General features: G+C 40.7%; 1 protein-coding gene across 1 annotated transcript; it reads left to right on the top strand.

Moving 5' to 3' along the window:
- Nucleotides 1-3,720: 3,720 nt before the first annotated feature.
- npc1l1 (NPC1-like 1) lies at nucleotides 3,721-14,810 on the top strand (the record flags this gene model as incomplete). Its single annotated transcript, XM_083912797.1, has 21 exons — nucleotides 3,721-3,762; nucleotides 5,239-5,400; nucleotides 5,542-6,453; nucleotides 6,712-7,005; nucleotides 7,098-7,321; nucleotides 7,414-7,514; nucleotides 7,617-7,789; nucleotides 8,175-8,303; nucleotides 8,929-9,111; nucleotides 9,212-9,326; nucleotides 9,429-9,694; nucleotides 9,891-9,980; nucleotides 10,686-10,876; nucleotides 12,562-12,689; nucleotides 12,797-12,926; nucleotides 13,010-13,065; nucleotides 13,158-13,308; nucleotides 13,446-13,677; nucleotides 14,062-14,175; nucleotides 14,332-14,494; nucleotides 14,590-14,810. 21 exons carry the CDS (start codon nucleotides 3,721-3,723, stop codon nucleotides 14,808-14,810), a joined length of 4,077 nt encoding a protein of 1,358 aa, XP_083768923.1.
- Nucleotides 14,811-14,867: the final 57 nt, after the last annotated feature.

The raw sequence follows: 14,867 nt of genomic DNA, 5'->3' as shown, positions 1-14,867 counted from the left end.
TTTTCAGCACACACATAAGTAGGGACCAAGTTAATGAGCGTGCATTGGCAGTAATATTGAGGTTATTATTGTCCATCCTTGCCGATGGGAATACCAAAATTCAACTTGCTGATTGATTAAATATTGATTTCATTATCTGTATTGTCGTGTTTACCCTGATGTGATACAGTGACGTCACCTCCAGTCAGCGAGCAAAGCAAACAATAGTTGTCATACTTTATGACATTTTCCAGTAATCGCAGAAAAGGCGCAGGTGTAACTAATTATTCGTCATGGCTCCATCACATTTAGGTGTGCCACTGTGATGTCGTCCTGTTTATCCTGCTGTGGCAACATAAAATTAAAGCTTGTAATGCTCACTGATTTGTTTTGACAGATTACAGAACTAGACGTGTTATGACTCATCTACCATCTAGCAAAGGAGCAAGCTGAGAGAGTTGGTGAATAAAGCACTGTCCAGACACGAGTGCCCTAAAATGTCACAACTCGCTGCATAATGAGAGTAAAAAAAGGGGTGGTGTCATTTGTAAACTAGCAGTAGGAGGAAGGTCTGATGTGGTTTAATAAGCAGGATATATGAGGCTCAGCACCACACCATAAACTTACAGGCGGCGTCAAAGTAAGTTCTCATGTACATCGCTGTGAATTACTTAATTGACCCAGAGTTTAAAGTTCAGTGCAAAACACAGGAATGAAAGTTTTTTTTTTAATGCTGTTTCAGCTGGATCTTAGTGCTGATCTCAGTGCAGATGCATGCCATGTCAGCAGTGTGTACCTCACATCACGCTCTAATGTTTGAGTTTCAGGAAGAAACCCCCTCATCTAGTGACCTGTCGGGATGAAACCCCAACAGAAACAGCATGCAGAGGTAGGCTGCTTTGTCAACAAGGGCTGTTTCAGTGGAGGTGGACTGAAACCGTTTAGAATTACATAATAGCCAAACAGTTGCAACGTGCATATGCCGGACTAGTGAAGTGAAAAGAGCCTGGTTGTATCATTATACTCTATGTGGCTTTGCTTGAACAACTGCTCAGTATAAACAAAACTTCTATTCAGACAGTTATAGAATAAAGTCAGTGGTAAATTACATTTTTAAAACCAGTAGCTTATGGTTGAGTCTCCTGCCAAACATCTTAAATGTAAAAACATGCAGCCCTTAGATGATTTGTCACCCGATAAAAGAGAGAATCTGATAATTGCAGCTATGTGAGGAATCTCCTATCTCCATCATGCAAAGGTTTTATATCCTCTCAGACAGTTTTCAGCTGATAGCCAAAGGACTTTCCTAGGAGACTACCCTTCATCCATATCGGGGTCCAGAAAGTCAAGACTGTCCTGTCAGCACAATGGCATCTCCATAAATGATTATTGATAAGGACGCGATCATAAAGAGGGGAAAGTGTGCATTATCTGGAGGTGAGATCAAGTGAGAGTCTCTGCAGCTCTCTCTGAAAGGTTTTTCTTTTTTTCTAATTGATCGTAAAACTAAGGCTTTTAAGTCTGCAACTTTAAAAAGCACAACGATTCAGTCGATATCTATCGCTTATTATTCCTTATATTTAACATATACATAATTGTACATGCATAACTGCATTTCCTTTAACTTATGGGGACCTTTTTAGGCAATAATTGATACAATATTAGGTCTTTTGTTTGAATATTTTCTCATTTACATGCCACCATAGTGGGAAAATGGTACACAACAATTCATATTCATCCTGCAATATGCAATATGACCATGGAAAATGTTTTTGTCTCATGATCATATTACAACTATTAGATATGAATATGCATAACAATAAAAGTGGGATGTAGTTTTACTTATATAAAAGCATCAGCACAGGGTTCTAACATTTATGAACTGTAAAAGTGCTTCTTGTGTAAAGTGGCCCTCATTTGCTCCCGCTCTAATACTTGAGCTTTTTTTTTGTAAGAACAACACAACAATAAAAAAAGACACCTGTAAAATACAAGACAATCAGACATACCTGCACAAGTAACCGAAAAATGTAATATGACCGTAGCATTAAAGGAATATTTCAATGGCAGCCTCAAAAGAAATGTAGGTAAACATAAAGGTCATATTTATTTAAAGTATAAATACTACCTTTGTAAAATGTATCTTTAACCTGGTGCGTTTTTGTTGAGACTGTAGATAAATATTGATGGTAACTGTTTACTTGAATTTTCAAGTATGTGAAAAGGCTATCATGTTATGCATTAATCGTGTGTTTCTGCTGTTTTGTCCAAGTCCTGAATTTCCTTCGTCCTCTCTTCAAGGAACAGCTGGTCAGTTGCTCTTAACTCCTTGGTATGCTCAGTTTTAAAAAGGTGGTTTACCAACAAGATGACTATACTGTATGCTAAAATTACTTCGAAATATTATGCATCCTATACCATTATTTTATTTCTCTACAATGTGATTTAATGATGTCTGTTCTTGACTATTTAATACTCATGAAATGTTTTGCACACTTAAAACCATAATTATACATACGTAAAGACTTTCTAATCTTACTGCTACACTGAAGCCCAAAATGTAACAGGAAATCTAGCAGAAATGCAGATGCTTGTTACATTTTGTAAAAAGGATTTATGAATATATGTAGAGATAGGCACGTGTAAAAATCTCTCTGCACCTCTCAAGGCTATGTAAAGATGATGCTTTCAGATAATCAAGATATAAAAAAGAAGAGATATTAATGTATAAGGTAAAAAGTATCAAAGTAGGTACTTTTCAGAAGAATGTTGATATGTTCTGTGCTGAACAGACACTTTTACAGTATACTAATGTGGATAAACCTCATGATTTTACCTTCTGATTGAAATAGCTTTTGGTTTGCTGGCTACGTTACAGATTTCCTTGTGCTGTCGTGACTTATCAGCATAGGAAAGATCTAGGGACATCATCATATCTGTCCCTTCTTGTCTTTTTCAACATCTGTGTTTATCACAACTTGAAATGCTCGAAGTACGCACCTTCGCCCTGATGCACCTGTGGTACGATCGAGGAGCCTTGGGTCTAAGTCTTATCTCAGTCATGACCTTGGCATGTGATAACAACATTATTCGAAAGTTGATCTGATATTGAAGGATGTGATCCAGGAAGTGGTTATTCATGTCATTTTGACACAGCATGGCGGCTTTTATGCAAAAAAACAATTTAAAAAAACCTCTTATCATGTAAAACAGTTTATCATATAGGCTGTACACAGAAGTGTCACTTGGATGCTGGTCTCATGGTTCAGGAATGATATGTTCCGAGAACAGATCAACCAATATGTATGGGTCTTCAATAAAAACACCCTAAGTTGCAGAAGGTCAGTAAAAATATATGATTATAGAGACATAAGGAAAGAACTGGGTGCGGTTGGTATTTTGGATTCCCCTGTAGCTATCGATGTCCCTAGCAACCCTATCGAAATCTCCCCGTGTTAATTATCAGACAGAGGAATTGGCCATCCATGGCTGTGATTGGCCAGCTGCAACATCACACCAGATAAGAAAGGTGTGACATCACAAGAGTGATGACCCTGGACATGTCATGATGTTTCTCCTTCTCCAACCCCACTGTTAGACGGACGGACAGATGGTAGGAGAGACTATCTCTCACTTTGTCTAATGTATCTCCCAATAGGGCAGCAGTAATTGATATACACTCCATTACACATTGTACCCGAGGACCCTGACTCTTCTGTTGCTGAAAGACTCTCAGGAATCATGGTCTGTGTCACAGCCCTGATCACTTTTCTGACTTGTATGGTAAGTTGGTCTGGTAACTTTTGTACCTGAGATATGTTGCTGTAATATAAACACTGTTCACTTGATCCAGTCAACCGCATAACAACCTTGCTTCATTCTCATAGTGTTTATAGAATACGACCTGTGGCCAGGATTGATAAGAAGAGTACATGCTAAATGCTTTTGTAACTGAAATATTTGCTAATTGTAATCATTTACAGATATAAGGAAATTACATGATTAAATTGTAGCGCTTACCAGATGTTTCTTACCATAAAAGGACTACAGTTGACAATTTGTTCCTTCAGTAAAGCATCATAAATGACGAAGCAAAAATGATAGTCAGGTGCTTTGTCACATCCGAAGCCGAGTTCGTCACGTCTCTTTGATAAATGTCATAAATAAACATATTCTGTAGTCGTAAGTTCAACTGTACGGAAGATATTAAATGCTTGAATATATACAATACATTTAACATTGTAATGTGTAATTCAACTTTGTTTTGTAATTCACTTGATGAGTTTGTTTGATTTGTGTCTGTTTAAATTCCTTTAAAATCTTCCTGAACATTTTAATGAGATTGTAAGAAATATATTTATATTAATGAATCTAAAGTAAACAGCCTGTCATCTTTAAAAGGGGACATTTCAAAAGCAGCACTGTAAACATGTTTATGACTTTAATCTACGTTGATGTTTTCAATCGTTTACAGTAAATAGTCTTAAAGTGTACATTTGCATATAGGGTCCAGCGATTTACGTTCGGTCTTGGGTTTAGATCGATGACTAAAGGGTGAAAATAACTGCTAAAGTAAGTCACATCTGGATTAATTCATATTTTCTGTCATAACTGAAAATTAAAATTGAATAAATGTGTAGAAAAAAATACATGTTTGGCCAATTCACTCAAAGTTAAGCCATGCATTTATAAGCACTTTTTTCATAAGTAGCAAAAATAGTAAAAATAAAAATAAAAATAGTTATGAAAGACATAAATAATTATGCTAACATTAAAAAAATAATAATTAAAAAGCCAATAAACAAAGAAGTAATATTCATGGCCATATGGATCAATCATTTTACTATTATACTGTATACTTTTTGAATTCACATTTTACTAGTTTAAAAAGCCTTGAAAGAAGGCTTATGATTTATGGTAATAATTGTGGTATTTATATTGACTACAAAGAGTTTCAAGGTAAAACGTGAAGACGCCAAAAACTGTACATAATACACTTCAAAACTAAAAAGGGGATTTGGAGAGTGCAGACCTCTTCTAAGGTCATGCCATATCCCGCAATGTTAATGAAAAAGAAAAATGATTTATGTGGCAACCCTGTGGTTCGGTTTCGGGATAATCCGGTAGATTTTCTGTAATCCTTGACAAACAGGCTTACAAACAAACTGACATAACGTAAAGCATCAGTGCTGAGATGTCTTGAGTCATCTTCACTTACCTGTAGCATAATGTGGTTTTCCCACTGTGATATTCTTGCAGGTGCTGTCTGACGCCCAACATGAGCCGGGCTACTGCTCTTTCTATGAGGAATGTGGTCGTAACCCGTCAGTAGGATCAAGCCTCCTTCCCCCGATTGTCCCCTGTTACGACTACAGCCCCGCCCGAGCTGTCGCAAATGAACACTACAAAAAACTCAAAAAGGTCTGTAGGTCCTTCTTAGTATTTAGGGGAAGCAGTGAACATTATTGAATAAATCATGGTAGAGAATATCCTCTTGACAAGAAGTAAACATATTGTGTTTTAGTCTGTCAGTTTATATAACAGCACCCGTTCTTGCTGCAGGTGTGTCCCATTTTGGACAAAGGAGAGGGCAACACGTTCGCCTGCTGCTCCCTCAAACAGCTGTCATCTTTGGAAATGAGTCTGTCCCTGTCCAAGGCGGTGCTGATCCGCTGTCCTTCCTGCGCCGAGAACTTCGCCCACCTGCACTGCATCAACACCTGCAGCCCCAACCAGAGCCAGACAGTAAAAGTCACAAAGGTGATGAATGTCACTACCCTGGGTAAGACGAAGGAGGTCGTGGTAGGTTACCAGGCGTTCATTGGCACCACCTTTGCAGACACCTCCTTCCAGTCTTGTAAGAATGTCAGGATCCCTGCCACAGGGGGCTTTGCTATTGCCACCATGTGTGGTCGGTATGGCGCCAAATTATGCAACCCCCAGCACTGGTATGACTTCCAGGGAGATTCCAGTAATGGCCTGGCCCCACTGGACATCGACTTCCGGCTAATAAAAGAAGGAGACACTGAGGGAATACCAAAGGGCGTTATTCCCTACAACGGACGTGCTCTGAGTTGTAATGAGACCACACCATCCGGGGGTCAGGTGTGCTCCTGCCAGGACTGTCAAGAGTCGTGCCCAAGGATGCCTGATCCTCCACTGCCCCCCGGCCCCTTCAGACTGCTGGGGACAGACGGCTTCCTTATGATTTCCATCATCTTATTCTGTCTCCTGATATTTGCCTTCCTTTTCTACCTCTCCGTGTGCTGGTTGGTGAGGTCTCAGAAAAGAAAGGATGAAAAGAAAGGAAAAAGAAAGAGGAAAGGCAAAGACCAGAACAGTAATGATGTGACTCAGCGGGTCATTGATCCGTCAGAGGTGACGTGCGCTGAAAGGAACAGCCTGGCTGCTCAAGCTTTCCTGAGCAGAGAGTTTCAGCACTGGGGAACCTTCATGGCCTCTTATCCTCTTACGGTTAGTTTCATGACAGTATTTTTTTAACCAGCAATATAGAAGGCATTGATGCAGACCACTGCGTATCGTTTTACTTTGCTGCTAATATATAAGTTGTCATTAGTTACTGTTCCAGACCAAGTAAGGCTGTAGCAAAGAAGCATCTGTGAGTGTATTGACTTGAGCACGGTTGCATTTTATTGCTCATGAATTCAAATTTACATTTGTAACAGATTTGATAGCTGAAGCTATATCTCAAACATTTTACCTTCATTCCAGGTGCTCCTGTTGTCTGCTATAGTCGTTGCTGTTTTCTCTGCTGGCCTCAAGTCCATTGAGCTCACCACTGACCCAGTCGAGCTGTGGTCTGCTCCCAACAGCCGTGCCCGCCAGGAGAAAGAATTTCACGACACACACTTCAGCCCCTTCTTCAGGACGAACCAGCTGATCTTGACAGCACCAAACAGAAAAGGCCACATTTACGACTCTTTGTTCTTTGGGCAGCAGAACTTCAGCGGGCTTGTATCCAAAGATCTCATCATTGAGCTGCTGGAGCTCCAGACGCGTATCAAGGTAAAGAGCTCAGAATCACAGTTGCTAGTATTCGCAAAAGCTCACAATATGATTTTTGAAACATTGATGCGTCTTCTATGCCGTTTTTTTAGAACATTGAGTTCTGGTCAGAGGATTTGAACCGCACAGCAAATCTGAAAGATGTATGTTTCGCACCGCTGAACCCATCCAACCCCTCGCTGACGGACTGTGCGATCAACAGCTTGCCACAGTACTTCCAGAACAGCCTGGACAACATTAACAAAAGGGTGAACGTGACAGAGCTGGGAGTGACCAAAGAGGTGGACTGGAGGGACCACATAATCTACTGCCTCAAGTAAGGATTCATCAAATGGAACTGAAAAATCAAACTTCTGCAACTTCTCAGGAACTTTAACAAAATCTTCTCTTCTTCTGTCTCTTCTCAAGTTCTCCCCTTTCCTTCAAAGACATCACTGGTTTAGAAATGAGCTGCATGGCTGATTACGGAGCTCCAGTCTTCTCTTTTTTGGCTGTTGGAGGCTACACAAGTGAGTGACTTTCAGCACCATCTTTTAAACATAAAATACCTGAACAATACACACACAAAAAGGGGAAACTCGCTTGAACATTATACATCTTGCTTTTCCCAGATGACGACTTCACCAATGCCGAGGCCTTCATCCTGACTTTCTCCCTCAACAACTACATTCGCAGCAACCCAAAGTTCAATGTGGCTCTGCAGTGGGAGACTGAGTTTCTTAAAATTGTCCAGGACTACCAGAAGAACCCCGCTGCCAACTTCACCTTTGCTTACATGGCGGAGGTACTGTACAATATGGAATCTCGTGAAGCACATAATACATCGGTCATATCACAAAAACATTTATAATTCTGTAAGAAATACAGGTTGATTTTGTGGTTGTGGCAATAGCTGAAGTGTTCAGTAGCCAGGGTGTCTTGGTGGCCTTGGGTTTTAAGACCCTGACCATGTCATCTCAATGTCCTTGGTTTGAGTCCACCGAGGGACCATTGTTGCATGCCATCTCTCATCCCTCTCCCCCTTATTTCCCCTCTGGCTCATTTCTAATAGAGGCACAATGCTCAAAAGATAAAGGCTTCTGTCACTGCTTGCACAGGTGTGTTGAGTTCTGTCCTCTTCCCTTTTCCCTTAATCCTTTTCTCTCTCTGGCCTCCCCCATGGTCTACAGAGATCTCTGGAGGATGAGATTAATCGGACAACAGCAGAGGACATCCCCATCTTCATGATCAGCTACGCTGTAATCTTTGTCTACATAGCCGTGGCACTGGGGGAGTACTCTTCCTGGAAACGCATACTGGTAAGACTTTACCTTTATCATGAGGTAGTATTTCACTTGACTCAGCTTAAAACTCAGTTTCAAGCATTTGGTCAGTCCTCCACTTTGTTTCGGAATAGTCAGAAACTACTGGATGGATAGGAATTTATTTCTGCACAAACATTCCTGCTCCCCATAGGATGCATCTTACAGACGAGGTAGATGCTAGATCCTACCCACTGAATGAGTCATTGAAATCTGGCATGATATGAATCCATCAAAAGTAAGAAGCTAGCTAATGTTACTTTTTAAGCGTCAAATACCTGCAAAATAAAAAAAAATACCTGACATCCCCATCAGGCATACATACAGTATGTTGTTTTATGAAATAAACAGAGCTGTAGAACATGTGCCTGGGAACGACAAGCAGTCACCATGAAAGCAAAATTGATGAAACAGCACTTACCAAATACATGATAAGGAGATACTGCAGCAGTATGGCTGCTGCTGTGTTAGCTCTATAGTGCTTATCTCTATAATGAAGCACATAGCTTTATTGGCTATGAAGTTATACAATATAGAAGACATGATGCAGCAAAAGATACGGTATGCAGAAGGGTCAGTGAGTTGAGTATAACATCTGTATTCTTATCTCTTCATCCTGTAGGTGGACTCAAAGTTTCTGGTGGGTCTGGGTGGGATCCTGGTTGTCGGCTGCTCTGTCCTGTCCTCCATGGGCTTCTACTCCTGGATCGGGGTCCCATCCTCGCTGGTCATCCTGCAGGTCGTGCCTTTCCTAGTGCTTGCTGTTGGAGCTGACAATATCTTCATCTTTGTTCTGGAGTACCAGGTGTGTATATTTGTGTGCGCCATGAATGTACAGTATTGCTGATTTTATAAGATATGCATATCATTTTTAGTAATGTTGCCCTGCTCTTCCTTCCTTGCAGAGGGATGTACGGAGGCCCGGGGAGAAGAGAGAGGAGCAGATTGGTCGTGTCCTTGGAAATGTAGCTCCCAGCATGCTCCTGTGCAGTCTTTCCGAGTCCGTCTGCTTCTTCCTAGGTAGGAAGTTTTGCAAAAACTACATTCACACAACTCAGTGTATACAAAGAGACCAATATTTTTCTGTATGATGCCTCAACTGTGTCTGTTCTGCTACCCAAGGGGCACTCTCCACCATGCCAGCAGTAAAGACCTTTGCTCTGTATGCTGCTCTGGCTGTGCTCATGGACTTCGTCCTCCAAATGACAGCCTTTGTGGCGCTGCTGTCCCTGGACACCCGGCGCCAAGACAACGACCGTTGTGAACTGCTCTGTTGTGTGAAAGTGTCAACCAATCGCCCCAAGAAACCAAATGAGGGCTTCCTGCTGCCCCTCATGAGAAAATACTACGCCCCTGTCCTACTGCACCGTTACACCAGGATCATAGTGGTAAAAATACACAAACTTTAGTTTTAACATGGGTCATAGGATTCTCAACCTTAGGTGTACCTTTAATGTAAATTTAAAGCTTAGATTTTAAATCTGGTAAAATGAAAATAAGCTAAATAAGCTGATTTTCTTGCCACACACAGAGGCCTTTTCACTGAATATTTCTTAAATGTGTTCTGTCCTGTGTTCTCCTCAGATGGTACTTTTCATCTTCATGTTCAGTGGATCCTTATTCCTCATGTGTAATGTGACCGTGGGTCTGGATCAGGAGCTGGCTATGCCTCAGGTCAGTAGGATAATATAGGATACACCTTTGTTGATCCGCAGCGGGGAATAAGTATAGAAAGTAACAGATTAACAATTAGCGGTACATACTGTAAATTACATGGAATAGGATAAAATATAAACTATACAAAGATACACATAGAAGAACATGTTGACACAAAAATGACATGGTAAAGTGTGTGGTGCTGATAAAGTTACAATGTTGTGATTAGTAGCAGCAGAGTCAACAGGTCTAAGTAAACAGCATACACCAAATGATATGATATTGTTAATTATTGGTACTCAGTTGGTCTATATTAATGTGATAGAATATAGTGCAAGAGTCAAACTAACATCTTAGCATAATATAGTGTGATATGGTACATTATAATATAGTGAGCTGAATGAGACAGTATAAGATGCAGTTGTATAGTAATATAGTCTAGAATGACATAATAATGTACAACAATACAACATTATATGGTACAGTATAGTGCAGCAATATAACAAAGTATATAGTATAACTAAGTGTGGGATACAACATAATACATCACCTAATACAGCAATAAAACATGTGGAATAGCAGCATAATATGGAATTATAACATATGGTTTAGTATCATGCAGCATATTACAAGGTATATAATAATCAGCACTGCTATATCAATATAAATGAACAGCTGCACACTCCTCTTTCCATGTAACAGGTTATTCTGTTTTTGATGCAGGACTCTTATATGCTGGACTATTTCAAGTACCTGTACAAATACTTTGAAGTTGGAGTCCCTGTGTATTTTGTAACGAAAAAGGGCTTCAACTTCACCAGCGTGGAGGGCATGAACGCAGTCTGCTCCAGCGTGGGCTGTGATCAGTTCTCGCTCACCCAGAAGATCCAGTACGCCACCAACCACCCTGAACTGTGAGTTGATAATGCAGGCAGGAGAAAATATAGGCTTTCAAGACAAGTTGTGCACTTTTTTTAACTTGGGTCTTAACAACATGTGGCTGCTCAGCTAAACCCTACAATACACCGTCCAGTTCCACTGCTCAGTTGAGTGGCTCTCTGCCTTTGTCCTTCACATTATTATTTTTCAATGACACATCCTTGAACCTGCTTTTATCATAGTAGCAACCTCTAACATACTAGTCAATCATATCGGTTAATGATAAACTTGGTGACATGGACGCCACTGAGCAGATAAAGTTGGCCTCTAACTGCTCATTTGTGCCAGGCATAGAGAGCAAACACCCCAAACACCCTCTACAATTACTGGCATTATTCAAACCATTGCATTATGGTTATGACCAGGCTGATTAATAGGAGTAATAAAACTTAGCTATACATCTTTTCCACCAAACTGGCAATGCCTAAATGAAGACACTTACAGTAGAGAATTATGTCACCTCGTGACATATAATTATAGCATCTCTATCAGCTAGATGACTTAAAGGGGATTGTGAGAGGGATTAAAATTTACAACACACATTTGTTTCCTGGAGATAAGGATAATGGAGATAATGTGTCGTTTGCAGTATCACTTGCTTACTGGCAAAAGAGGGAATTTGCAAGATGGTCATATGAAAGTGAAAGATGTAGGCAACAATAAGACTAAAAAAAAAACAATAATGCTGGATAAGAGATGTATTACATTTACTTTTTTGGAAGAGTTTCGTTTCCAGATGCTCGCTCAAATTAGCTGACATGGTGTCCTCTTGAATTCCATAATGTGAGTTATCACTGTCAAAAGTGAAAAGAATAGTTTTTAGGAAATACTCTTATTTACTTTCTTGCTGAAAGTGAGATGAAAAGATTATCAATATTATGTCTTTGCGGCTATCCCCCATTTCCAGTCTTTATGCTAAGCTAACTGGCTGCTAGCTGTAGCTTAATTTTTTATCATTTGTCTGTGTGGAGCTCCAGACAGGAGGAGGTAAACCTAGCTTAGCATAGAGACTGGAAACTGTAATTATTTCCTCATGTACAAAAGAGTATCATTCTGCTCAACAGGCCTGTGTGGCATCTGTTGTAGACGCCTGTCAGCATCATGGTGGCCGCACGGCTAGGCTAAGCTAAGTTAAGCTAAGCTAAGCTAAGCTAAACTAATCATGATTCTAGCTCCATATGTCATGAGACATACTCATACAGACGTGAGTGATATCAATCTTCTCATCTAACTCTCAGCAAGAAAGTGTATAACCTTTAAAGAATAAGGCTGATTCTTTTTGTATTGTCACTAAATCCATGAAATGACAAACCTAACGTATTGTCTGCGTAGCCAAAGCATGATGTATCTTATTCCGCTGTGCCGTAGAGCTCCATTGCTGTCTGACAACTATTACAATGGATATTGTAGTTTATTCTGTATAAATCCCACACTCCCTCCTGCTGCCATAAATCCTCATAGAACGATTCACCATCAGTTCACAAGAGACAGATTAGCCTACCTGACGGCTTCATATAGCGCACATTTTCTTTCTTTATACATTTTCTTGAACTGAAAGAAACAACAACCTGAATTACACATGACATTTATCTACTTTAAAGTAATCTGTTCATACTAATGCTTAAATTCAAACTTCCTTCTGTGACGATGTGATCTGTAGATCCTACTTGGCTATTCCTGCAAACTCCTGGGTAGATGATTTCATTGACTGGCTGAACCCAGGATCCAAATGCTGTCGTCTGTACGCCTTTGGTCCAAATGCTGGAAAGTTCTGTCCTGCAAGCGAATGTGAGAATCACCATATTAACACACATTTGTTGCTTAGCAATTCCTTGTGTGATGAAAGAGATTGCCCTTCTTTTATTAACACCTTCTCTGCTTCCATGTCTCAAAAGCTGGTTTCAAATGTCCCCGGAAGTGTATGGCTGCTCCTTCTGATGGCGTCCTCAGGCCCAGTGTGGAACAATTCAACCGCTTCCTCCCTGACTTCCTGGGTAACAGGCCGGACCTGCAGTGCCCCAAAGGGTGAGTATTGTAGCGACACGTGTGCATACACAAGTGCACCACAACATGACAACAACATTCTCAAAGTTTGTCTCCTTTCACAGTGGTCTTGGAGCCTATGACACGGCTGTGGTGAGAGATCAGAGTGGGGAAATTATAGGTAAGTCATCTCAAATCATCTTAAAGCAGTGGAAGATCTTCTGTTCTGATAATAGCAGCGGTGCGGTAACTGAACCCGTTCTGTGTCTCCAGCCTCCCGGTTCATGGCTTACCACACACCTTCATCCAACTCTCAGGAGTTTACTGCTTCACTTCTGAAGGCCCGAGAGCTAGCCCATAACATCACACTGGGCATGAGAAAAATACCAGGCACCTCGCCGGATTTTGAAGTATTTCCCTACACGTATGTACTTTTATTTCTAAAGCTCCATCTCATCTTCCCCTCTCTTCAAGAACTATTCTTGCTTCTACAAGTGTGGGCTCTTTATTTTAAATAGTCTGTCATTTCTTACTATCTTTGCTCTTTCCTCCTTGTTCCAGGGTGACTAATGTATTTTACGAGCAGTACCTGACCATTGTGCCAGAGGGACTCTTCAACATCTCCATGTGTCTGTTGCCAACCTTCGTGGTGTGCTGTCTGCTGTTGGGTTTGGATCTGCGCTCTGGTCTGCTCAACCTAATCACCATAATCATGATCACCGTGGACACCGTTGGTGTCATGACGCTGTGGAGCATCGACTACAACGCAGTGGCCCTTATCAATCTGGTCACGGTAAGAACATATCTGCGATGGGGATTAAAGAGGCACTCAAAATTACAACAGAAAGCCTGTGTTACTACCTGGAGGTGTGGAGTTTGAAAAATGATCACCAGGCTGCTATCTACCTACCTATCTAGTTGTATTATAGTAGTATTATGGGAAATGTAGGATCCAGTGGGTTTGGAGCTTGACTCATGCTAAGGATTGAAAATCAGGATATTTTAGCCTCTGCTGCTCCAATTTTGACCATTTGTTGTTCATCTTTAGTCCCTTTTGAGTCCCCCGACTTTATACAAGTGCAATACTTCATTGCTGGAATGTTTTTTTAGATAATCTGTGATGTTATATTTCATTGGGTGATGTCTTGCTTTACTAATTTACATTTGTTGTTTTCAGGCGGTCGGCATCTCCGTGGAGTTCGTGTCTCATATGACAAGATCCTTTGCACTCAGCACTAAGCCCACACATGTAGAAAGAGCTATGGAGGCCACGGCCAACATGGGCAGCGCGGTAGGTGAACTTTGAAGCAATCCAAAGCTGACATGGTTAATCCCTCACATATTTCAGAACAGAAATAAGAGACATTTTTCATGACATACACACAGTTAATTTAATAGATAAATATATACAGTAACAGCTGTTAAATATTTGCTTTGTACCGTGTAGGTGTTCGCTGGTGTTGCTATGACAAACCTGCCAGGCATCCTTGTGCTGGCATTTGCCAAAGCGCAACTTATCCAGATCTTCTTCTTCCGATTAAACCTGGTCATTACACTTTTGGGGATGGCTCACGGACTCGTATTCCTCCCTGTGCTGCTCAGCTACTTCGGTATGTGCTTTGTGTATGCAACAAAAAGGTTAGAGGAGTTATATTCCAACAGAATTTGAAAAGAAATTCACAACTTCATGTCTTCATTTTTTCAGGTCCTAGTGTGAATAAAGCAGTGCTGCTGCAGCTCCAGCAGGAAAAAGCAAAGGCCAGCCAGGAGCTGCAGATGAGAAACATCGCGAGACATGTCTATGATAACCTGAGCTATGAAGGCAATGGCTCAAACCTCACAAAGGCCCCCACAGATGCCAGCAGACCTTCACAAATCACAGATAGCCAACATGAGGAGAAAGAAGTGAGATTGGACCGTTTCTGAGCACCAATAACAAAACTGTTTTTTAAAGCTCTGATGAGCAAATACCTCTATAACAGA

This window comes from Echiichthys vipera (assembly GCF_963691815.1).
Source record: "Echiichthys vipera genome assembly, chromosome: 4".
Lineage (NCBI taxonomy): Eukaryota > Metazoa > Chordata > Actinopteri > Perciformes > Trachinidae > Echiichthys > Echiichthys vipera.
This window is presented reverse-complemented; position numbering and strand designations above follow the sequence as displayed.